Source organism: Coloeus monedula (assembly GCF_965178545.1).
Source record: "Coloeus monedula genome assembly, chromosome: 6".
Lineage (NCBI taxonomy): Eukaryota > Metazoa > Chordata > Aves > Passeriformes > Corvidae > Coloeus > Coloeus monedula.
Window position 1 is genome coordinate 28,567,213 of NC_138786.1, and position 27,081 is coordinate 28,594,293.

General features: G+C 38.3%; 1 protein-coding gene across 6 annotated transcripts; it reads right to left on the bottom strand.

Annotated features, from left to right (window-relative positions):
- Positions 1–25,691, bottom strand: PSEN1 (presenilin 1). 6 transcript variants are annotated; one of them, XR_014226442.1, is made up of 12 exons: positions 25,625–25,691; positions 22,854–22,997; positions 17,991–18,247; positions 16,523–16,664; positions 12,832–12,899; positions 11,008–11,228; positions 9,064–9,162; positions 7,663–7,746; positions 6,651–6,824; positions 4,514–4,632; positions 3,791–4,199; positions 1–3,688 (listed from the first exon to the last, which is right to left on the bottom strand). XR_014226442.1 is itself a non-coding variant. In XM_082282728.1 (12 exons), the coding sequence occupies exons 2-12, from the start codon at positions 22,935–22,937 to the stop codon at positions 4,044–4,046; spliced, it is 1,443 nt and encodes a 480-aa protein (XP_082138854.1). In that variant the 5' UTR covers positions 22,938–22,997; positions 25,625–25,691; the 3' UTR covers positions 1–4,043. The 6 variants fall into 6 exon arrangements, 4 of the variants coding, with proteins under 4 accessions (XP_082138854.1, XP_082138852.1, XP_082138851.1 ...); XR_014226443.1 differs by having other exon boundaries at positions 1–2,422; positions 3,242–4,199; XM_082282728.1 differs by adding an exon at positions 21,089–21,127 and having other exon boundaries at positions 1–4,199.
- Positions 25,692–27,081: the final 1,390 nt, after the last annotated feature.

Consider the following 27,081-nt stretch of genomic DNA (forward strand, 5'->3'; position numbering starts at 1 on the left):
AACCAGGATCCATGCAACTTTTATTTTAATAATTAGACAAACACAGGAAAATTTGCAATAATCTATCAAAACTGTATCTTATCAAGAACCAGAAAGGTGTTTAAAAAACATTCACATTCAATTCAGGTTATGTACAAACCAGTGTCTGTAAAAAAGAAAACAGCAAATGCTTTGAGTGTAGAAGAATTCCATTCTAGTTCATGTTTCAACATTTCCAATGACCAACTTACCACTGAGATGCAATCACAGTGCAGACGTGTTCCACAATCTATTAAACTTGTTTCAACAGCATTGTCAAAAGTAATTATTTAAATAAAACATTTTGATAAGTTTTGTTGAACAGTACCATCCATCCAAAATTTACTTCTGCATATTTACTCCTTGACTGTACTAATGGCAGAAGAGTTGTCATGTACAGGTCCAGAGTACATGAATCTGTATCTCCATAGGTACAGATATATATCTATATATCCAAGAAGCACCAGTCTCCTATGCCTGAAATAGCCCATGTCTGCTTTGTACATTGAGATCAGCCATTTTTACTGGAGCACAGCCCTTGATTTTTTTGGCTCAAAGAAGTCATCATCTACCCATCCAGAACTATCCTGAATGTGTTGCAGTATCACATGCTTACACCTTCAGGATACAGCTCACACAGATGACATTTGAATTTGAGTGTGACCATAATAGCCATACACAGATACGACAGTATCCTAAGCCTTTGCTGTAAGACCACCTTCCAGGGATCTCTCTTTCTTTGCCCTGGATTAAATCCCCCAATAGACGGGGGGGGGGGGAAGAAAAAAAAAAAAAAAGAGACAAATGGAAGTGCCTAGATTTTAGGAAAGTATGTAATTTGTTATTATGTTTTCATATTTATATATTGAATTGAAGCTTAGTCAAAGAAGACCTATTGATATAAGTTGATTGGGCAGAGAAAGCTACTATGATAGCCAGTTTCAAAGTATGAACACTGAAACAGCCACACAACAGTTACCAGTCAATCTGCCTGAGCACAGAAGAGATGAATCTACTTTGTGTTACACAATAGTTCTTTCAGAGCTACAGTCTAATGTGCTGTCATTAACATACTAATTTAGTAATAATGGGAACTCTCTCAAAAAACGCAGACTACTTATGAGAAATCTTTCAGTTACAACAATCTAACCAAGGTGAATCACAACCTCAAATTAGATCGGTGTTTCAAGACAAAGGAGAGAAAGTGACACAACCTTCACACTTGTGTAGTAACAACCCAAATGCAAACAAAAACTATTGGCAACTGAACCTTATTTGGACCTACTTTCTGAGATAATCCTTAGATGCAAGATATCATTTGAAATACAAGCTACTATGACTTGGCCTGAGAGGGCAAATTAGAAAATTTCATCTGGTTTTTGAAGGTGTACTTAAGACCTGGTAATAAGCAGTGTACTTTTAACATATATAGTCGCCTATAAAAGCAAATTCCCTTCTGATTTTGAGATTCAAACACAAACTTGAACAGTTTCTGTGAAAAACAGTTTCTCCATCACTGTAACGCTACACCAGCTCAGAAATTAAAACTTCAGAGTAACAGAAGCAGCTCTGGGAAGTGGAAGACTGACAATTTAGTGTTTGAAGGTTCTGAGCTCTTCCTTAGGTTGTACATCTAATGCCCATTCAGGTATGTGAAAAGGCTTTTGTACATTTATACAGATTCTAAAGCAAGTCTTAATGGAGCTAATGCTCCCCTGATGCATACTGAAGCCAAAAAAGAAATAAGAGAGATGGCTTCTGCAATTAAGTAACAACCCTTAACTGAGAGCCAGCTCAGATACACAAATGCTAGCGATGCCAACTCTTAGCAAACCTGTTCTATACAATGGAACTATAGCTGGGATGCCCAATAAAACACATGGGGGAATTTTCTTAGATATAATGCTCAGGAAAGGGACAAGTTACAATGGTATATAAACAACTCAAAGTCTTGTTAAAAAAAAATCCAAACACAAAACCCAACCAAAAAATGACGACAAAAATCCCAAAAATCCCTCACCAATTAACCTGTTTTAAGTCAGACTTCATTGCAACAAAATATGGAACAGTAATTTAAGCTAGAAAACACAAACAAGTTTGACTTGAAAAGTCACTGTAAGCAATTTTGATATAGTTAGTTAATTAATGCTATCCACAATGAATCAGCCCACAAATGAGATGAATAAAAGTACTTTAGATGACACAAGACAATGTACGTTATGAAAATGTAAATGCTAACACTACAGTTAACAAGTCATACTCCAAAAGACATACATTACCAAGGACAATCAAAGAAAGCCTTTCTTGGTTTTAAAGCAGATTTATACATCACAGCCTTTTTTCTTTATTTGGGCAATGGTTGGTGAGCATCTCTGATGTTTCAGTCCTTTGAATCCATTAGGACCTGAAACAAAACCCCAGGAAAAAAAAAGGTAAAAGGAGCTAGTGTCAGGATTTTGACAGCTGCTCTACTTGGAAAGGACTCCAGTATCAAGATGCAAGTGTAATAGAATGCCCATCCACTCCCTATGGCTCCCAAGAAAAAACATTACTTGTACACAGTAAGAATTTATGGCAAAATCAACTTCATCTCATCCATCTCATTTCCAAGCAATTATTCATAAATGAGTTCTTTCAAATGAAGAAGAAATCAGAGGTTAGCAGTTTTAATGTTCAAATAGATTCTCCTTCTTGTAAGAAGTTCAAAATCTCCTATCTTCTTTTCAGTGATATTGAACTGTCCTTCATTTTGCCAATCACCAGTTCCTCATGAGAGGTAATTAAAGCAAAGAGGGTCACAAATTTTGCTCCTTGGTGACACTAAGCAATCTCTGACCTAACTTAAGTATCCTCACCAATAAAGACACTGCACAAAAAAAAATCCTTGCCAGCCTGAGGTGTTAGATGGCTGAGTGACCAATACTCAGGTCAACAGAACTCTAAACCATATTTTTCATGACCAAGAATTTCAGTGATGCATTAGAAGAGCTCCTAATAGCACTTTGATCTCTAGATCTGGCAAGCTAAACTCCATCTGGGATTGCTGCAAACTCCTACTTATCTCGTAAGAATGCCAACAGAAGGAACATCCACCAGTGATGCAGTCTGTGCTGTGTTGTTAGTGACTATTTTCAAACGCAGGGTTTGAAATGGTGCTCTAGCAAAACGATTTGCAAGAGCACAGAGTAAGTCCCGAAATTGCTTTTTCATGCAGTTTATTAACCTTTTAGAATGTAAGATCCAAATTAGGACCTTATGATCCTCTACTGCCAAATAATTCAGTCCAAGTCTAAGCAGCTACATAAACTGGAGCAGGTGTACAGAAGGTGCACTCCATGCTTGAGAATACGAAGTACTGAAACCGAGAAGAGGCTCTAGTTCCAGTGTGGAAAAAAAACCAAAGAAAAAGCCTTTAAATTTACTAAACCAAACACACTCAGGCACAGAGGCTATGAAGTCATGGAGCACTCTTTGAGTGACAGTACTTTCTCCCTTTGTCCAATTGCTATGAAGTCCTTTCCCGTTACACAGTTGGGACTCCACTGTCAAAAAATCACTGCTGAAGAAGTCCAGATTGGGCTTGCTCTCTTCAAGCGGTTACAGGGACAGGTTCCATGTGATTTGTCAGCTTCCTCTGTTAACATCAACGAAGTCCTGAGCACCCTTAGTGCTGTGAAAACAATCAGCCTGTGATAAGAGATCACATTGCTGGTGGAAGCATTAGAAATTTTCACACAGGCGGTCCTTACCAGAGATATGCATACCAGATTACCTCTGATATAACAGCACCTGGCTTAGACTGGCCATCAGGAAGAAGCCACTTTTACACAGGAAAATTCATATGGTGCCCAGTGCAGCAGTTGTCTCAGGAAAAAAAGCAAACCAAAAACCACCATCGGAGGAAGTTGAAATGATTCAGGCTTGGAATCTTGAGTATTTAACTTCAGTCTCGCTTGAGAACTGAGGGAAAACCATTTTTCCTCCTCCCATATTTGCTACAAATATCCATTCCAGCATCATGTCTGCTAGATATAAAATTGATGGAATGCTAGCTGGTCCATAAAGGGTTGCACCAAGTTATCTGTAGCAAAATAAAAAACTAGCCCAAAGGTTATGGAGATTGGAAGAGCTGGTAAGGCCTTCTTAAAGATGGCAAGAAGCAGAAGTGTAAGGCACAGACCCTGAGGGGAAGGAAAAAAAACAAAACACAAAAAACATAGGGAGAAATTAGGGAACTCTGACAAGCAAAAGATTATATTTTATATATATATATATAAAATAAAAAAATATTAATTCTACAGGTTATGTTTTATGTCTTCCTAAACTAAAGACTTAAGTGACAGATGTACAGCCAATGAAAATCACAGCTAAGGTCCTCACCAGCTTTCAGTCTGGCCCCCCAATAAACAAAATCAAAGACAAAATGCAGCAGCTACAACTTTGTCCCTGATGAACATTAGAAATTATCCCTATTATAATTTTACATTGTACTCACAATTAATATGGCTACAAAACATGCTAAAGTTGTATTCCAGTCCCCACTTGCTGTTGCAGAGGCTTTGCCAACAAGGACACTGTAGAAAATGAAGTCTCCTAAACCGAGCTTTACTCCTCCTGCAAGATGAACATATGGCAGCATTAAGTATCAGTCTACTAATATTACACATCAGTAATTATCAAAGAATAATTACATTTACATTAACTATTAACAAAACTTGCTAAAAATAACATTTAATTTTCAAAATTAGTACCACTCCTGAATCAAGCAATAACCTCCTGTGAAACAAGATGGCTTAGAAATACTATACTACTCAATTAATTCACCCCTTAATTAGAATTTGCTTATACTCCTATTTTCCTGGACATATATATGCAGTATATACAAACTGAGATATCTGTAATTTTATTTGTGGAGGGGTGTCCACTTTTGGGTGTCTTGTCATATTCAACAGAATACGGAAGAGCAATTCCTTTAAACTGGCTGAGGGAGGGGAAAAAATAAATTCCCTGCAGATGATATTTTCTTTGCCAGTTAGAAACCCATACGTTGCAAAATATTCCACTGCCTTCCCAATTTTCCTACTGAATTCTTATGAAGGTGGTTCTTAAAAGCACTTGTGTTTAAGTACAGAGCATATCACAGATGCAAAAACTCAACATACTTAGTCCAAAATGTGAGGATTAGGAAAATTCATTATCTCTTATTCTTTTAAATAGTAATTACCATCTTAGTGACAACTCTGGAAGCACAATACTCAGTTATTTCTGCAAGTACAGTAAGATTTTCTGAATGCCAGTTCACTTTCTGAGCTTTTAGTCCAAGATGTTAATTAAGAAAGGCCAACATCAGGTGACCAGCTGTTTTTATTTGGCCTATTGATTACTTCCCCACCTCACTACAGTCCAGCCCAATGTTCACTTTGGAGTTCCAAGAGGAATTAAGAACATCAAAACATAAGTGGATGCCTGGTTAATCATTGGGCAGGGAAAGGAAAAAGAAAATAAGGGAGAAAATGCATAAAAGAAAAAAGGCAACCCTACTCTCTTTCGACAGGCCTCCAATAAATGCCTAGAACAGTGTGTTCATTAAAAGCTCTTAAGCACTAAAACACCCTTTCACTGCTGAAACAGACCTTGGATGCTCCAAACTTCTAGTAAACTAATGCTGGCTGACAAGTCTGACTGGATCATTACTACTCACTGCAAGAATACAGGAGGGAGAAAATTATTAGCCTGGCTAGACAAGAGTTTTAGTTAAAAAGTTAACTAACTAAAATAGCCACCTTGCTAAAATTTTTGAATCATAATGTTATTTTTTTACGCTTTGGAAATTAAAAACGATTTGCAGCATGCTGAATTTGGACTTACTGAGACAAAGTAAATTTTAAAACTGTTCTTAAAGTAGAAGTCTCTGTATTTTTAAACAGAGGAGCACCTGATAATCAGAGGAAGTAGCTGTAACTGCTAAAATATGGCAGTTTCACATGGGGAGAGCAGTTTATTAGACAGGCACACCCTAATTTATTTAGAATTCTGCAAATTTAATAGCAGCTTAAACTCCAACTGGAAACCATGAGTCTGTTAAAACAGGTATCTGAATATTGATATCATACACTCTAAAAAGATACTTCACCTTAGCTAGATGCTGGAAAAAACTAAGCAAGCCCATTGCATTCTGCATTCATTCCAGTCTCCAATCAGGTTTTAAACATTGCTTCCTACCAAGTGCATTACAGTAGTTTAATCTTGAGGCAAAAACACCTGGTAGTGACTGCATTTACAGGGCCTAAAATCCAGAAGAGGTGATACACAGCAGAACACTGCATGAAAAAGACAAAGGCTAATGCAACTGACTGTGTAATGGTCTGAAAACAGATTGTGCAACAAAAGTTTTGAGTCTGTGTATCAAACTAAAGAACATTTTGGCCAGTATTACTCACTCCTGCAACAAAACGAAATGCTACCAAAAAGCAACACCATTATTCCTATGATGCATATCAGTATTGATCTTGAGCAAGAGCATCTCTTCAGCTTGCTATTAGCTCACAGAATCCTGTATCTGTGCACTCAGGATGCCTGACTGCCTAGCTTCAGATTAAGTAAGCTTTTCAGACACAATAGTCCATACTCACGTTCTTCAGGGTCTTCACTTGTTTGAGAGTTACTGGGTAGAGCCTGAACAGCAGCACGTGATTCAGGTGTTGATTCAATGGGTCCTATTCTGTTGTCCCTTTGTTGCTGCCATTCCTGACTAAAGCCACCATCATCTGCTTCAGCATCTTCATTCTGGGTCTGGCTTGCCAGAGCTCAAAGGAAGAAAGGCATGTGCCAAAAATGTGCCTTCTAAAACTTAAAAGTCTCTCCACATACAAGATCATAGAAGAGCAAGATAAAAAGAGATATTCCCTAATACTTAGCAACATCTAACACTAGCAGACATCCTCGCAATCACAAGACATCCTCACTTAGGATTTTAATATTGACTTAAACAATCAGGAGTCAATGTACACTCTGCAGTCACAGCATCTACATGTTGCACTCAAGTCCTAATATTCAGGAGTACATCCACATGAAAGTGGAAGTTCTGTGGTGACCTGACAAAGATCACAATTTAAGGAATAAACTCTCATCTAATATTTAATTAGCTTCTTTAGTCAACACTGACAGCTTAATTTTTCGGTAAAACAGAAAACTTACTGAAAGTTACATATACATGGACGCTTTCCAGCGTGTTAAATTCAGAAACTGCACTCTGCTTTAGTAACACATATCAATAAACAAATGCCATGTTTTAAACACTATCTGCATAGCCAAAAGGGCTAGGCATATTTCTGTCTGATACAAATATAAATGAGTTGGTATTATACTATATCATCTCAATCTGACAAGCAGTTGAGCTCACTTAATAGTTTTATACTGAGAGTCATTTCAACACCAATATCCCAGACCCCAGAAACATGAATGCATGAATATTAACTGCACAATGAGTAAACATTTTTTCAAGTCTTGACAGATTCATCATTCTTAATTAGGCCTCTATGCTTTCACTCTTCTACAGCACCCAGGACTCTTAAAAAACTGAAAGACACGTATCCATAAAGGTGTATTCCAATAAAGTGAAAGGTTTGTCAAAGCAAAACTTACCTTGTTTATTGTAGGTGGAGTTTTTGGATTTCCGTTGAGCTTCTGGATCTTCCTCAGCCATGTTCACAAGCCATATCATTGTTGCTATCAAAAAAATCCAAACCACAACAGCATAGCTAATTGTATCTTCAGATGTATGGAATTCTGAGATAGCGTTAGCATCAATCCATTATTTCTCATTTTTCATAGGGTTTTTTGATACAACTATCTTTTCCAACAGGCAATTTTACCCTCATTAAAGCACAGTAATATCTGGAACACAGCCAGTACCAACTACAACACATTTACAGAAACTGGTGAATAAAATTTTATTCCTACCAGATTTCAAAAAAAAAAAAAGGCAACAGCTGTTCGCAGACAAATTACTTCTACATATGAGGCTTGCTGTGAAAATCAACAATTTCTTTACTTATTTTCATTAATCAGTTCCTTTATCTGCAAGTAAAAAGGTCTCTTAACACTGTTACAGAGCTATGTCAATTCAGAGGCAGTATCTGCATCGAAGTTAATTGTTTTCTGCCTCCACCATCACAAAAAATTCTCCAATCTGGAGGTAACCAAATATTGTTACAAGTAAAAGGTGTGTTTTAATTCAAGGTCTCAGTGTTAACCTCTCCTCTCACAAAAGAGAGTAACAGGCAGTTATGCCATGTTTTACTGATAATCGTGCAAGAGTGATAGATAAAGAGCCAGTGACAGATAAAGAAAGCCCTCCCCTTTCTCCACTGTAAGCTTTCCCTGAAGTGGCTGGTTTGCAGCACACTTCCTGCTTCCAAATACAGGCCTGTCTGGAGCACCAGTAGCATAATGACTTACGATTAGCCTCTTTTACTGTTATCCACACGACTACAACTAGCAACATGGAACTACAGAAACAGGGGAATTATGTACTAATTGATACACAGGTCACAACTGCAAGTTTAATTCAATAGGTTATTTTTCATAACTGCTTATCAAAAATCAAAAAAGAAGCTTATCAAAAAGGACAAGCTCTTGAGAAAACAGTCACACAAACCTTTTTCTAGCAATTTCTCACATTCCTTATACTAAGACACAGGTTATTTAAGGACTGAAAGCTGGAAAATATTTTCTGAAAACAAGTGCTCCCTTTGAACAGGCTTAATTCATAGCCTACGGACATACTATTTTGTCCAAAACAAGGTCTGTTACCATTCTTCCTGTTTGTCTTTTGGAACACAACATGCTGGTTTTTATCTTGAAATGTCTCAGTCAGATGATGTTCCACATTTCTGAGTCAACAGTGAAACGAAAACTGAGGCCCAAGTGAACAGATTAAGCATTCCAGCTAAAAAGCATCTTATTAAAACCCAGAAAAATGAGAAAATTTCTTCAGATGAGTGGGTGACTGCAAGCTTGAAGAATTTAACAAAACGTACTTACAGGAGTAAATAAGTGCTGGAAAGAGAGTTTCATTTCTCTCTTGAGCTGTTTCAACTAGCATACGAAGAGGACCTTTAGGACACAGGACAGCAACCAAATCTGAAAGGAAGAGTGAACAGATCTTCCATCCCTGCAGACACAGTTAAGTTTTTTCTATAACACTTGGAGAGACTTGTAGCAAGAAAATGCATCCTGAACACAGACTTCAAAGACAGCCTTTGGCCACAATTCAGTATCCTACAGGAATGCTTTTTAAAATTCTCAGTTGTGCAACCTATTTTACATATCACTGTAATATGCATACAAATTTTAAAACATAATATTCCTCACTTAAGATATTATGTAACTACAAATGTATCTGTGCCTATATGTTGACCTGTGAATAATTCAAGAAAGCTACTCTCCAACTAACATCTTGGAAATACCCAAGCTTACTTTCTATTAGGAAAGCTTTCCTGCAACCTAAGTTTAACACTAAAAGATAACAGGTGAGGCTTACTTAATTCCTATGAAGCAGTATATCTGGGTAGAGAGCTCTAACACTGCTACTACTTTCACACTTGTCCACTCACCAGATGTCTTTAAATGAATTTGAATCTAACACTGAAAGGAACAGCTGACTTGTCAGGAGCTGTGTGTTGCTCAGAGGAGGCCTTCTGCACCTGAGCCAACTGCCCTGGCACCACTGCTGATTCCACTCAGAATTCTTGGTGTGGGGTCACAGGCTTTGAAAACTTATATCCCCTTCACTCAAAGCAACTACATCATGGTCTTGGAAGTTGATCTCAAGAGTAATTTTGTTCTGCTATCAGTGAATAAAGGCTGAACGCTCGGAGCACTCAAGATTTGTTCCAGTTGTATGAAGGGTGGAAATGGGGCATGGGGATGGGAAGATTTTCTTAATGTGCTTTGTGATCCATGAGCATACACACAAGGGACAATTTTCCTCCTCCTGAAGAAAGAGAACACTTAAGGGGTACACTGATGTATCAGAGCTAATAAAATCTTATTAACCCCTGCACTTATATCTGGACAGATTCTCAGTCGTTATCATGATCAGTGACTTGGAGAGTACACATTCAGCACACCTACATGCTTCCAAAAAATTCAACTTAAGAGCACACCTTCACTTAGCTGTAATGTTTTAATTGTGTCTAAGCAACTGAATTTTAGTCTTTTAGTCTGGAAATTAAATCAGTATTTAGGATACAGTGATCTTCTTACCAAGTGCTCAGTGCCCCCTAAAGCTTTTTGGAAAAACTACATCTAGGTTTCTGTCAGCCATCATTCTGGAAAAGAGCAGTATGCAACAACTACAATGAATTAAAAAAAAAAAAAAAAAAAGCCAAGGAAACAGATCTCACAACTATATACTTCTAAATATAAAATGACTTTGAGCAACACAAACTGCTCTTAATCCTTCCTTCCTTCTTTCTCACTATATTACAGGCATGGATCAGATTGTTGTTTCTATGTCCACAAATTTGAGCAACTCATAGGTTGGGCGGATCTATATTTGTATGGGACTGTACAGAAACAACAAGCTCCTAAATTCTGAATGTAAAAGAGTTTCCAAAGATTCTTGGGGAAAATGGGAAGCTGAAAGTTCTCCACCTTCACAAAAAAGATCAAAATGGGTCTCTCTCATCACCTCTCTTGAATTACTTCAGTTCTCCTCCCCAGAGAATCTAGAGAGTCCAGGAAACAAGAAGGAAGATGGGATCATACAGTAACACAAAGCCCTCAGCTGCAGGGAACTGATCTCAGTTTAGGATCATGATCTTATTTATGAAGTCTGTAATCACCTTATTTGCTGCTTTGGATGATACCCACACACACAAATACACAATTTTTTTTTAAGGTCTAGTCAGACAAGTGGAAAAGTCAGGGAATAAAAGAAATTCCACCACAGGACCTGTGACTGTGCCTTGCTCCCAGACTTACCATACACTGAAATGACAGCCAGGATAAGCCATGCAGTCCACTCAGGAAGATACTTAATGAACACCAAGGCCATGAGAGCACTTATCATAATGAGATATGCCTGCTGGAGCCGAAGAGGACCCTTCCAATGGATACAAATCATTCCCACAACACCAAAGTTCCAGATCATGAGTGCCACCGTAATGTAGTCCATGGCAACATTATATGTCTTAAAAACCTCGCTAAAAAAAAAGGAAAATAATATAGACTGCATTTGCTTGAAACAATGGAAACAAATAACAGATGAAAACATCAGAATATCTTTTAAAAAATTTCATATTCAGTGTACTGGCATAAATGTAAAATTCTTTCTCCAATTAGTACTTAACAATTCTTCACAATGGGATTAATTTTGCCAGTGTTTGCTTCACACCAACTCTTTTCCTCTTCTGAAAATTTTCCTTAATGTTCTATTTCCTTCTTAATCAAAGCAAGGGAAAGGACATTACTGCAAAATCAGTCATTTTGATTATACTCAGAACTTTTAAAAATCAGGATAATCAGAACTTGTGAGGTTATAATGAATCTTTAAAGGCACACAAAGATCTCTCTCTACTTACATGCTGCCTGTGGAATGATTTGCTAACTTCAAAGAGAACACATTTATTCCATTATTCCACACACACACTGAAGTAAAAAGCTTTATTTTTGGATGAACCATGTCTCTGTCACACCAAATACTATGAACTAATTAAGACCCTCAATAAGTAAAACCAAAATAGACAAATGTCATCACCAAGTCACAGGTGATTTCCTGCTGACTCAGGGAAGAAATGGTTGTGATGGCTTTTTGCAGAATCTGCTGCTACCAACTCATCAAGCCACTAAGAACCCTATCATTGGCATAATACTTTCCTCCAGGAAATTTGTCTTCTGCAGCTGTCAGTTGACCTTTGAGATGTACAGTGTTAACAGGATGTCCCTTACTGTCATCGTGTATAATTGGCCTACAAACTCCCTCACTCTCTGAGCCTCTGGCAAAAGGAAGCCAGCACTGCTGTGAGGCAGGAAGGACAGATAAAGGAATTGCCTTGTACTTCAAAAGCCATTGTTAGGGTTAGAGCAACTACTGACCACAAAAAGCATCACAGATCACTTTTAGCAAAAATCTGTGATTGAAGGGAAGACCACGTTCTCCTTCCAGACAACAAATTAAACAAGCTTCTTCAAAGAGAAGTGTTTGTCATCAACTGGCATAGAAACATACAGAGTATAATAATTTAATGGCATAACTCTAGTTACAAACCCTGAGGAGGCTGCTCATTTTAGACAACACCGAGTATTTTGGCTGAATTTTCTTGATGTCTGGACAAGGGCATGCTTCCAAATTTGAGAAGAAAAGCACTGATTATATTTTGGTGAGATAGTAGATTCTTTTCAGCTGACTCTTTTCCCATGCAAAGAGGCTTTGCATATACAGCTAACAATCAAAGCCATCATGTAAATAACTGCCCTTGAGTCATATGTCAATGAAAAATTAAGTTATCAGAAGACGTGCCAGCAGAACAAGCTCCTCTGTGCAAGATATGCTTATTCTGATAAGCAAGATGTGCTTATTCTGGTGATGCATGCGATGGACAGCTTCTGTACCTAATCAGATGCACTATAAACCCATAAATCACACTCTCTCTTATGTGTACTCTATCAGCCTACATAAAACTAAAAATTTTATTGCAATAGCTTAATCACTATCATTCCTCTTAAGATTCAAGGCCTTGTTCTAAAAGAAATACATACATAAAGTGATACATGTAAAATAGCACATTAATACTTTAGTTCACTTACCCCAGATAGATGAATGAGAAAAAGAAAAGCAGCAAAAGAGAAGAAATGATAAGCCAACCATGGATCACCTGGAGAAGAAGATAACAACGCAGATGTTTTTAGACTTATTTTAAATTTAGTGTCTATTAAAAATGCTTCTAAGGTTATTTTTCCTTTTGTTTAAAGCAAGAAAATTATTTTAAAAAACCTCTCTCTTTGGTTGTTGCTAGATTCATGTTTACTCCATGCACACTGGTGTATTTCACTTTACACTTAAGAATTTTAAGTGCTTTGTGGACTTTCAGTAGATGTTCTTTAGCTCTACTGAAAACAACTGCTTGAATATTTTTAGACCATTTTGATACCAGTGGCATTATAACATAGCAGAATCATCCAGCATGAACACAGATGGAAAACATGATTCACTTTTGTGCTGCTCTGATTTCGAATAATTTTCAGAATGCAGTTACAGAATTAAATGCTGGAACCCAGAAAAACCTTCAGTGCTTATCTGTTGAAATGCCATCAATGAATGACTATATAAGGATTTCTATATTCTCTATCAGCCATCTATAGACATAATCCCTAATTTTGATATGAGAGCAGACATACATGCCCAACAATTTAATAAAAAACCCTGTTGAGTGTTGTATTCAGCAGGGACACTTAAAGATTTACACCTGGAAATGACAAGCACTTAGACTTTATGCTGACAGAAGTGCACTCTTGTAGTACTTATCATGCAAAATGAAAAAACCCAAACTGAAGACCCCTTTAACTCCAGTAATCTCTTAACATCTCTTAACTGAGAATGAACATGTATTTGTCCAAGTCCCAGCAGAGAATCTCTTATACAAAACCTGACCCAGTATTGCAAGTACACAACCTGTCAGAAGCAATCATCAAGGAATCAAAGCTACATAAGGAATCCTGCTTTGTACAGACACTCAGTGGAAAATTAACTGGCTAAATTAGCTATATATGTATACCAGATCAAAGTACTCAGAAACTGTTAAAAAACTGTTATCTCTTTGTCCTCTTCTTAAAGATGTGTAGTAAAATGCATCTTATGCTATAGTTCTTAGAATATTTAGCAAAAGTTAACTTAAAATGAAAGTCCACATGCAGACAGAGTAAAGGAATCACACTTACGTGATGCAACCAGGACTTTCTGGCAAATTAAGAATCCAGCCATTACAATTAGTAATTTAGCACATTGAGTCTAATGCTAAATTTTTCATAGGCATTTTTAAAATTCTCAGCCATTTTTGAAACATTCATTCTCCTCCTTCACACTCTCTCAAAAGAGGTTCAAATTTAACTTTCAACCTAATAAAACCAGTAATTTAACTTCCTAATCTAAGAGATTGGCTTTTGCTAGTATGTTCTCAAAAAGACTTAAGAAATCCCCACATGTAATAAGCACGGTGCCTATAAAGATGCTGCAGGAAAACTGCCAAAGTATCTGTCTTGGTACATCAAACTGTCACCACTCTCAGAAAGTGGGAGAACAAACTGTTCCAAAGGTGAATATTGGTAGGTATCGACTGAAACAGAACCAAATTTTCCAACAACTTGTAAAGCTACTAAGTAGGGACCTAACAAGAGTAACTTTATTCCTCTGTAAAATTACTTGAAACTATTTAAAGAAAACAGCAAAGAAAGCTATCTCATGACTTCTACCTGTAGTTCTTCTATTTGTAATATAAGCTCTTAAACTCTTATCACTTAAAAAAATAAAGTGTATAGTAATGTTTCATCCTAAAAAATAGTAAATGCTAACAGTGTCAAACACCAAGGCCATAGACCAGCAAACTTCTACATAAACCTTGCATAACTACTGTCAGCAGAACTAGAGGAGGCACTTTCAAGAGTTCACCTAAGATGGCATTTTACACACAGATGTTTACTTTATTCTCAGTATGTACCTCATTTACTATAGCATTTTCCAGATCACCAGTCTCTTTTCTTACAAGTGACTTTTCCAACGTACTTCTTGTAAGTTTTGCTTAGCAGGTTACCACAACAGGTTTTTTGCCTTCTCATTAAAGAATTTTCATTCTTCATTTAACAACAGCTTCAACACTAACTGATTGCTGGTACAAGTTTGGCTTTACAACTTGAATAAAAATTAAGGATGGATTGCAGGATGCAGAGAATTAAAATGAGCTACAGCAGTCAGATTTTGGTTAGGCAGACTGAAACAATGAAGAACGCAGAGAATGATAAATTAAAAAGAAAAAGCTAATCAAATACAATCCCCTTCAAAGATGCTGCTTCTGGTTAAATTGAGGAGCTAGAATCAGGATCATGCTTAACATATTGTGCAGGACAACCACAGGAAACTAACAACAATGAAGCTGAAGTAGTATTTCCTTTCTTCAAAAGAGTTTTCAGATAAAAATCTTGTGAAGATAAGCAAATTATCGCTACTGGATGAAGACCTAATGCTCTTTCATAATAAATTTCATTCCCCGTAATCTAGACTACAATCTACATATAGAACTGCATGTAAAATAGAACTCAATGGACAGGTAGCTACAGTTCACAGCATTCTGATACATCAGCATAGAACTACTCTGTTAGGAGATCTAAAAATAAGTTAATTATTTAGTGTAATTAGCATAAAATATAACCACAGGACATTTCTGGTATCTAATAATTCTAATTTATAGTAGAAAAAATATTTTTGTAAGGAAAATGTGCTGTGCCTTAAAAGATCAAGAAGGAAACCAGAAATGTAAAATGCTTAGTAAAAACTAGGTGATGCCTTGAGCATCTGAGGAGAACCAACTGGCTACTAAGGAATCCAGCTACAGTAGCACCGTAGTTGTTTGGCTTCATCAGAATGAAAAGAACTGCCAGTTTAATAACACTTTGTCAGTTCAGATGTAACACCACACTATGATAAAAGTGAAGGTCCATTCTTTAAAAATCAGTATCCCACGATGTATGTAGATTCAGGCAAAAATAATTTTCCCAGTCACTCCACAGATAATTTATAAAGGGATTTCACCCACAGACATGAAGACCAAAACCATTGTTCCCTCTTGAAAACAAAATGAAATGAAGCAAACCTCTGAATCCCACTACTTGTTTTACAACTGTGAAACAGATTAAAGGTTCTGGCTGCATACTGAGAAATTTTATTAGGCTAAGCCTTGTCAAATGATTATTAAGACCAAAACAAACAAGGAATTTTCATGGACAACTCCTCCCATGCAGGTGACATTGCAATTAATTATGCTAAGCCTGGACTTGCTTAGATGACATCATTACATGACTGAAGCCTTCCACAAAGAGCCTTAGAGTCTCTGTGTTTGCCGTAAGAATACTGCCTGGTCTGTACAGCCATACATGCATCACACTGATAGGAGACATCTGTACTGGGGACAGGGTGGGAGAGGGGAGCCCTCAAAGTATGACCAAGTCTGTCCTTTATATTTCTTGACCACAGAAAGATTTCAGTGCATGAACATTTCAAAAGAATAGAAAGCAATGTCACGCTATTTCTAACTGACAGAACAGATGGCAGCGATAGCACTGGGCCTTTTGCCCTGCTTTGTGTCCAAGGAACAGAAGCCACAAAATTGAAACAGTGAATTAAATCACCAATTCTGCTACTTTTGCTCACTCATCCTTGATAAGCCTTCATTTTGTTCCATTCTCTAAATAATCTGTACTAACAAATAAAGCTAGCAAAGCTACTCACCTTGTAGCACCTGTACTTGTAAAGCACAACCAGGAGGATGGTCATGACAATGATAACGCTGATCATGATGGCTGCATTAAGAATAGAATTCAGGGCTCTCTGTCCTACTGTCTCTGTCTCTTCTGTGAAAGGAGTGTAGATGCTACAAAAACAAAAAGTCAACTGAAATGACACTGAATGCACAGATGTTTCTGGTATGTGAGGCCAACATCAAACAAAATTGCAGTAATCTTTCATTTCAGAGCTGTAGAAGCAATATCTATTTTCTACTAAGGCAAAACTTGAAAGGTGGCATAGTATCATACTAGGCAAATCTGAATTCCTTAGAAGACCTGCATTTCCTACATTCTTAGATTACTACTGTTACCTGCTTTGTAAAGCAGATAAAGCCTGCAACTGCCCACTGTTCAATACGGCTACTCCCATGCCATGTTTCACTGCCACTCTCCCATGCCACCACTCGTGCTTGCCAGTGCAGCTGGAGTTTCACTTATGGATTCACCATGAAAGGCTCCCTGGTGATTTCAATAAAACAACATACAGGCTCAACTCACTCTTTCCTAAAGAAATACAACCTCCTGGGCCAACTACTTCACTGTGCGGTGGGAAGGCGAGGCAGGGAGAAAAGACCGTAAATAAAATCTCAAAAAAATAAAATTCTTTGATCAACAACTTCTAAAGTAAAGAACTTCATGTTTTATTGAAACAATTTATGACATGCTTGTATTATACAAACATTTCAAAGCCAAACACACTTTGAATCATTTTGTCTAAATGTTTTCACAGTGGAACATTTAGACTGACTTTTAAGGTCCATTCCAACTCCTTAACATTCTGTGATTCTATGGCTTGCTGCAGTTTCTGACAGGCGCAGTGTTCTTCCTTTGCCCCCTTTCTCTCAAATCAGCTTTCACTTGAATTGGTTTTTTTTTTTTCAAAATTAATATTTTACCAAAATCTTAAAAAAATCTACAGAGACATCTGCCAGGAAAGTTTCTATAACTTCACCAGAAATGAACCTCTTGAAGTTATATTCCCCTTGCATTTGAATTTCTTTATCAAATAGCATGGGCAAACCAGAACATGGCATATATGTTATTTCATTTACACTAGCAGTTTTGCTACTTTTCCAAAATGCTTGTATTCTTGCATAGTACACATGAAATGGCTTTGGCTCACAACTGAGTTTATTTTATAAATACTACAGAGTATGATGAAGTATTAAAATGAGGACTAGGATTTGAATTAAACAGTAACAACCAAGATATTATCCCACAAATGTCAACAGTACCCCAAAGAGAAGAGTCTGGTTTCTGGAAGGAAGAGAACAGAACTATCTTTGGACTGGAGAAGGAGAAAATGGAGGCAAGAGGAAGTTCACTGCTTGAATCAGACGCCAGCAGAAATGGCAGTTTAAAGAAATTTATCTAAGTCCACTAGAAAGATAGGGAAAAATATTGATACATACAGCTGTCCATCCTTGCGTGTATAAAAGCTGACAGACTTGATAGTTGCAACAACGACCACCATGCAAAGTGTGACAGGCACAAACAGCATAATCACATGTTTTGCCCCATATTTCAGTGTTAGCTCTTCATCTTCTTCTTCATCTTGCTCCACCACTCGTTGAATGTTGTTTTGTGGCTGCCCATTAGTCTCAGACTCGGCATTGTCATTTCTTCTGCGCTCACTATTATCATGGCGACGTCTTTCACTGTTGTCATTCTGCAATACATAAAAACCAGCTTCCTCAGCAACTCTCCACAATCATGTGCTGATACATTAAGCTAAAGATGACCCTGAGGAGGAAACATGTAAGATAGTATTTACTACCAAGAACAGTTGCTACAGCAGGGATTTGAACAGTACTGATTAATTGCATCACAGTTATTAAAAGAATGGGAGCACAAGGTCACATTAGAAACATTTACATTAAAAACACCAACAGTCAAAAGTAGGCTAGTTGCATCTAAGAGCCTGTGTCACCTTTCCTTTAAACAGAATTTCAAAAGGTGAATAAAGGCATCTTTTTCCCTTGGTTCAAACCACAGTTGGTAAAAAGATGCATGACAGTAGAACGCCTGTAACTTGACAAGAATTAACTGTATTGACCCTTAAGAATAATGCCAAACAGACATTTATGATCCCCTCTCCATGAAAATGGCAAGAAAATGTCTTCTACTTCCTTTACTATGTTACTGCCACTACAGCACACTAAGTAGAATATATATTAAAATGGCCTTTCATGAGGTATTGTGTTCTCACATTTTTAGTAAGAATGACACAGAAATGGTGATGAAACCCAGGTAATTCTCAGTCTTTAGAGTGCTATTTGATCCCAAAGTTTTAGCGTGGTAAGTCAAGCATGCAGATTCTTTCTTCTTTCCCAAGGAACCTACTGCCACATCCTTTCACTGACATTGAAGGAATTCCACCACTCTTACCAATAAATATGGAAGAGCTTCCTGTTCTTCCTAACACTGAAACATGAAGGGCATAATACATGAAACATCAAGGGTATAATTCAAACACCAAGACAGTGGTAAACTTCCAATGGAAGCAAAAGCACAAACTGGGATCACCTACAAGTAAATGATCAGGCCTGCACTCCAAGCTCCTTGTGTCACAAATCTTTTGTACCCTCTTCAAGAAGCCCCAAGAGCAGGGAGCATTCACCTTTCATATGTTGTGTGCATGTGAGTGTTCTACGCTTTACCTGTTCTGGACTACAAAGAAACAAAACCATTATCAGGCACTCTAAACAAGCACTAAAATGTGACAGTTCATACAGATCACTAGCTTTTTTAGTGTGTTACCACATCCAAAATCAGTGCTGTACTGTTCAAATTCTAGAGGTTTAATATAGGAGATAAAGAAATAATTTTGTAAGGAATCAAAAATCTTTATCTCATCTCTTCTGAACTGCTTCATGCTAAGTGAAGTAAGTTGACTAAGTGCACTAAAGCAGCATTAGATTAAAATGTACAACAAACGGAAGGAAGATACCTTTTGCAATACCTTTAAAATATCACTCAGTTTCCATAAAATTGATCTGGACATAAGACAGGGCACTGAAAATAACATAATTTGTTTTTCCTTAAGTATTTTTACTCAGGTAGTTTGTTTCCTTAAATGTGCAATGTTGAAGTCCAATTACCTGATCTCACTAGCATTTCCAAACATAACTGCTGACTTGTACCTCATTATTCACTGCAGTTTTTCAACAAATCAATAGCAATTTTAGAGATTCTTTCTACAGAATTTTCCCAGCCCCACCCTCAGAAAAGCGAAGACGTTAAGTACACACTCAGAAACTCAGTGGGGTTTTTAAAAGCACTTAAGTGATTAAGGAGCACAAGTCCCTGGACTTTAAACTGTAAATACTGACACTGCTAAAACCCTGGTTGAAGCTTTACAACTTCCCCAACTCATGAAAAATTTGCTTTTACAAAGCAGTACAAAGTAACAATATGCACCAAATGCTCTGCCTATTTCTTCCCTTTTTTTGTGATATCCTCAGGAACAAGCTCAGCAGGGTTTCAAGATCTGTCCTCTAAGAAAATCTGTTTCATTTTTCATTAAGGAAATGGAACATAAGAGGAGAAAGAAAACCCAAACTAAAATAGTCTAAATTAAACAATTAAAACTAGGACACAACCAGATTTTTAGAGTTACAAGTTTTAACCTTAGTTTGAATTTAGTATCATTTACTTGAAATATGCCCCGAAAAAGATGGTGGGTTCAAAATTATTTCTTACTTAATGAAAGATTTATTATAAACCACTTGGCATCTTGCATAAAGTCCTCACATACAATTATTGAAAGTCAGATAGAAATGGGAGTATGGGAGAATGCAAATAAAGAGATCATGTTTAATTAACCTGAAATGCTGGCTACAACTAAACCCATTTCTGTACAGATTACAGCAGAAATGTAACATTTTTCACTTGGATAGTAAAATACTTCATTTCTCTCAGTCTACAAGAGGACACCAATACACTTAACCATCTAAATAAACTACCTAAGATAATCATAAGTAACACTATAGCGGAGATGAACAGAGCCTTGGAACGCTGCACAAGCGGAGCAGACTGAGTATTAAAGTTTCTGCACACTTGCTGAATGCGTTGCTTTTTCTCTGCTGTAATAACAGTCTTGCACGAGGGAGCACTTACCCCATCTCTGGAACAGAAATATACGAAATAAATTAAAAATCTACAGCTTCACAGAGAAGACACAAAAACAGCTAAAGGAAAAGCCTGATCAACTAAGAACACCACTACAAAAACCTGTATTATCAAACAAAAAGAGAAAACCTGCAAAAATTAGACCTACATGTGTTATTTTATTCCCTTCACTAGTAAGGGACAAAGACACCAATAAAGACCTTTACATACTAAAACACAGTGCATGAAAATCAGATCAGAATCAAGAGTTACACGAGTTATTCTCTAATTTGCAGTTAAAGCTAGAAAATAAGTTGTCCTTTCAGGCTACTAAAGTGTAGCTAAACGTGACATGCGCGTGCCCCACTGCTTAAAAGAACAAAGTGCACTTATATCCTACCTGATCAGTATTAAACAGAGCAGAGGCCATGGACTCTTGCTGAAGTGGAAGCAAAGGAACAGACTCTTCACTTTCCTCAGACATAGTTAAAAGTGAAAACTCTGAAGCTAAAAAGTCAGTAACACCTGTTGTAACACCGTAAGCAAATGTAAGTTATGAACTACGCGCTTTCAGGTGAATAAACAATATCAGAAGCAAATGATAGTGTTTTTTCCCCCCTATCGGGAAAATAGTTAATAGCAAACCCAGACCAATGCTGCCCCTGAACCAAGAGATAAAGACCTAGCATATTTGATAAGAAGTTTTTAGTTATTAAATCCAGATTTATCCATCAGGAGCAGACCACCATTCCTGACAGTGGGCATGGACTTAATCAGTTCTCACATACACCACTGATGTTAAAAGGTCATTATGCAGTGGCAGATACTGAAGACTGGGCTGAACTCTTTGTGTGTGACTACAAGAAGAGATGGCAAATTATAGCACTTAATGATTTCACATGCTGACCGTTAGCCTCAGAAGCTAGTATACTTAAGCAGGAAAGGGCTTTAGTAGGTATGTACAAAAACAAAGTAGATGTGTAAAGGGGAGAAACATCATTACAACTTAGTATCAAAACTACAGTTACTTAATCATGGAAAGGAAAAGCATAAGTGGCAATTATTCATCAGTACAGTCTGTTAGTGAGAAGAAAATAGAACCCCTTGCTGGTAAGGAGCATCACCAAGTTATCTGTAAGGATGGTGAGCCCACAGTTTATCGCTGAGCTCTGCCTTTTTAATCTGGCAGAAGTGTTCAATAAAAATTAATCTCTCACCTGTCCAAGAGGAAAATAAACCTTTTTCATTCCCTCTGAAGTAAAAGGAGAAAGGATGCAGTAGGCAAGTTCCCACTTTTCTGTTTTAATTTTTCAAATGTTCTATATTTTTACTGATATAGCATGATGCTTATCTGAGGACTTTTCAAAATTCTATTTAAACTGCTCGATTGCATAGAAGAGTTGAAGGCAGGAATCACAACATTCTCTTGAATTACTGCCACAGACATGGCTACAAGTGGCCCAGCCTCACAAGAGCATTTCTGTCACAAGGAAACCTGATATTCAAGAGCTGTAGCAGGAACAAAGAACAGTGTGCCAAGTCTAAGAGCCTGAGCACCACACCCAAGTAGATAATCTAAACCTGATTTTACCAAAATACATATGGTACAATGGTATAATTTTAGCAACAAGTATGCACTTAGGTCTTTCAAAGCACTCACATAAAATTTCATGTTTTGAGTTCCTCCTCCCCCAAAACTTCAAGAACCATGACAGCACCTTGAGAATTATTCACAAGACCAGACAGAGCTGTTCTTCCTGCAGAGGAACAGTCCTCCAGCAATAGCAATAACAAAACCCAGGCTTCAAGCTCTACCTAGACTAAAATTAACTCTGTGACTGAGAAACCTGTGAACCAAGCAAACCACAGCCAGGCTAGATCAAGAGAGCTCACTAAATCCTGTAAATGTCAGTGTTTGATACCAGTGTTCTACCCCATTCTTTTTTTTTTTTTTCCTCCTTGATGGCTTGGTCACTCCAACACCACTTTAAACTGGGGAAGTCTTATCTGTACATAAAAATTAGTTTCGAACATCAGATAGTTTTGCAGCATATTTCTTTTGGCACTGCTTATCACCACAACAGTTCAGAAAGATAAAATTAATCCCAATGAACTATTCATCCCCATTTAACTGCTACCAGGTAGTAAAATTGTTTGTTACATACAGTGTTGCTGAGGTGGGTATCAGGGAAGTTTTCTGTCAGCTGCCCATGCTGAAACTGGGGTAAATGCGCAGACAGCTCTGTCATTGGGACAGTCCTCTGGGAATCACTTATTTCCACTCCAAATGGACTTTTCCTCTTGGGATGCTGAAAGGAAAGAGATGCGTAAAAAGCCTTTGTTCTTAACATGACCAGGTTCTCCCTCCCCTCCCTACTCCAATCTCTGGAGTTCACATAGACCAAAGACAACCATTTTGTATCTAACCATGATACCAGACTTTATCACATCTACTAAGAGGAAATAATAGGGATTTTCCAGCACAAAAATAAGAGCCTCAAGTGTTATCAAATTAGTTCATCAGCTACAGAAGTCAGACAGCAACAAACTAATAATTTAAGCAGTTCTCCATTTCTTTTTGTGCGATAAATGAGAAGCATTCCACACTTGCTCAGAGCACAACTTCCATGATTTTATCTCATCAGAGCACAATGGTTCCAGGTTGTTCAGTTTTGGACTGCTCATAAATTTAACAATAATTTTCAAGGATGACTGAGTTACACTTGATTATTTAAAATCCAGACATATCCTTAACACTGTGATGCTGCAAGAGTATCACAGAGTACCTAAGTGCTACACAAGACAGTATTTCAGCTGAGCCTCAAGAACTAACATGCATTCAGCTCCCCGTGTGTACCAGCTACATCTACATAAACATGCCACATGTAACAGCTTTGTATGTTCTTCCATAAGAAATTCAGATAACAAAATTGGCCTACACTAACTGCATGAACATGCTCCATAACAAGAGGGGATAAAGCAAGATAGGGGTAAGAGGAAGTTTGACTGACCTAACTAAATATCAGGAAAGAACCCCATAATTTTAAAAGACAATGAGCAGGCCTAGATAAATAATAGGCTTGGTTACACAAAACATATATAATGAATACACCTCAAGGGTGGAGTGCCAGTCCATCCCAAATGGCTCTTACTCCTACCTTGTGCCAACTCCAGCACTCATCAGTCCCCCTTACAGTAAATTTTACTCACTAAAATGGAAGAAAACAAATCCATGAAAACAATAATATTTTTCTGCTGTTTTAGTATACTCAGCGAATGTACTGAGGGATCAGTACGGAGGACATCACCAAACAAACCCTCTCACTTTTGGCAGCAGCAAGACACAACTGTTGCAAGAGAGTACCTTACTTAAAGAGATAAGCCTATTTTCATAAACAGAACAGAAGCATGTTTCTCTATTTACAAATAAATATGTATTGAACAAGACTAGGGCACAGTGCTTACTAACTTCAGCAGCTAACTTAGTGAAGCTCACACTGAAGAGCCAGTAGGAAGCAACACCAATTTAACAAGTCTAGTGGGAGCATACAAACTGTTTGGAAAAAGAAAGTGAATGTAATATTCACTAGAATAGCTCCCTTCCACTTTTGCTATTAAAAATAAGGCACATCTAATTTAAAATATAATTTAAATGTAAGATTAGATGAAAATAAATATGAATTACACTGCTCTTACTTTTAAAATTTTACTCTAATTCTTTGGTTGGGCTACAGGATAAAACCAATGATGTTTCAAGGCTGCTATTGGTAGAAATTCTCAGTGGCAGGGCAACCACAATGGAAAAAGCTGAGAATTTTCATCCAGATGTGGACTATCAGAACGAGATTTTTCACATAGCAGCATGTCAAAATTCTAATTAAACTACTGGAGAGAAAACCAAAATGAAACACCAATCACAAAATCCTACTTTACAGACTGGTAAAGAAAACCACCAGAAACTCACCAAACAAACAACCTTCAGCTACTGAGGAGCAGAGAGAACCAGAAGACAGGAAAGAGTAACTGAGGGAAGAGTTACTCCAAAGTTTGAATGACAGACCTCAAAATTTACGATTTGTTAAAACAGTTTCTTTTGAAAACTCAAGAGCTCAGAAAATGGATTCAGGACATCTTCCCAAATAACTTTATTTAATATTTCTAAATAAATGAAATTTGTATTTGAATCATAACTATGAATGAATGAAATCTATAAATGAACTGCACATAAATGGACAAACTAAAACTTTGCTTGTTTTACCTGAAAAGGACTCACCAAGACATTTTTTTCTAATGAAGCTGTTAATGTTAAAATAGCCTGTCTAAAAAAGTTCCTCCTTGCTTCCTTTGGCTTTCCTAGGTCAGAACAACGGGAGTTACAACTGTCGCTGTCATGCGCTTACATTTAGCCTAATAAACAGAGGTGACACGCAAGTAAGCTCCTTGCAGAGAGAAAGGAAAGCAAGTATCGATCAGACAAACGCGGCGCGGTTAACCCCTGCTTTCTCCCTCAAGTGAACAGCAAGAAGCAGCTGCCACCGCTTTGGGGGCACCCCCGCCGCCCCGCGGAGCCCGCCCTCAGCCCTACCCCGGGCCGGAGCAGCCTCGTCGCAGCCGAGGCACGGGGGTCCCAGCCCCTGCGAGGCCTCCGCAGTGCTGGGGTTGCGGGTGAGGCCCCGGCCCGACCCCACTCGGTGTCACCAGCTGCCCAGGCCCAGCGCAGCCACACCGAAGCCAGCCCCGGTCTGAGCAGCGGGCGAGCGGCAGGGACCCTCCCGGCCCGTGGGCGTGTGCCGCAGGGCTCGCCCAAACACCGGGCCCGGCCCGCCCCCGGTGGCGCAGCGCGCCCAGCCCCCCCCCCCCACTGCCCGGCCCGCCGGGCACCGCGCCCTCGCCCACCCCGCCGGGGCTGCGCCGGCGTCGCCGCCGACAGACGGACCTGCCCGGCGCCCCTTGCCCGCGCTCCGCCGCCGGCTCCTCGCCGCCCGCAGCCCGGCCCCGCTCGCTTCCGGCCCGCGCCCCGCCCTCGGCCGCCACCTCACTTCCGACGGGCGATGCGGAGCGTCCCGGCCCGGGGCGGCCGCCGCACCGCACCCCTGCACCGGCTGGGGGCGGGACCTGCGGCCGGCCCCGGCAACCCCGGCGCGCAGGGGGCACGAGGAAGTGCCTCGGAAGGGACATGCCGAAAGCTCTGCCGTCAGCAAGTGCCTGAAACCAAAACGCGTGGGTGGGAAGTTTCAGCACTCGCTGAAACTCCAGCAACGAGGAATCGCGAAAAGGCAATCTAGCTTGACCTTTTTAACCTAGTACCAGATAAAGAGATTATGAGAAAATTATGAGAAATTATGTATTATGAGAAAATACACTTCTTGGCTGTTTTAAATGCAAGTCATATATGCCAGTAATCCTGTTTTAAAATGGTCCCACAAAAAAAGGCATTAAGAAAATAACTTGAAGCAGTATTTACGTTTCAAAATAAAGACAGTATTAGAAGTCAACATGGTATCTTTTCAAGAAGCCTCTTAAGTACAGCTGTGACTGGTTAGTGGAAAAAACAAGATAACAAAGTCAGTTCCAAATTTGAAACTTACCTTGCTATCCGTAGTTGAAGGGTAACCCACAATTCCTTTTCGAGTGCATAATCAATTGGGTTAGTAACTTATAGCAAATGCTACAAGACATATAACCACTCTGAATATAAAAAATGTAAAATCTGAGTGAGCATGTAATTCTGCATGTTCAAAACAATGTTGTATTTCAGTATCTGACTATGCTACAGGAAGATCTATGGTCAAACTAAGAGAGACAGAACTATTGCACCTAAAAGGTTTGATGTAAGCATTGCAACACAAATACTGACTTTCAGTAGCTCATAGGCATATGAAATGCATTTAAAATAAGCCATTTTTAGACTGAAAGTGATGTCTAACCGTTAATCAAATAAAACTACTTGTAATTTAAAAGGGGAAAACACCCAAACAAAAAACTCAACCAACCAAACATGGGCATACAGCTGTACCAAACTATCTTCTATTATTTGTATCAGTCTGATCCATGATGAAATGTCTATTAAACAATACCTTACACTCCTCACACTGCATGATTGTGTACTAGTTTTTAATTCTGTACCCAATGTTCCTACACATGATAATGTATATAATATGAAGAAGTGTGACTCAATGTAAAATGAAAACCAACAGCTTGCAGTTTTCAGCATGTCCATTTTCCAAAATACTATTCCTGCAAGCAGCTATCTAGCAACTCTATTTACTAAGCATGAAAGGTCTACTTCCCTCTCAGTAGTAGGAAAGCATTAGTAGTGAGACACAGGAATTCAGTAAGAAGCTAAACTCACTGTTTGAGGCCTTTCCCCTGCCCACATTTAGAGCCATGACC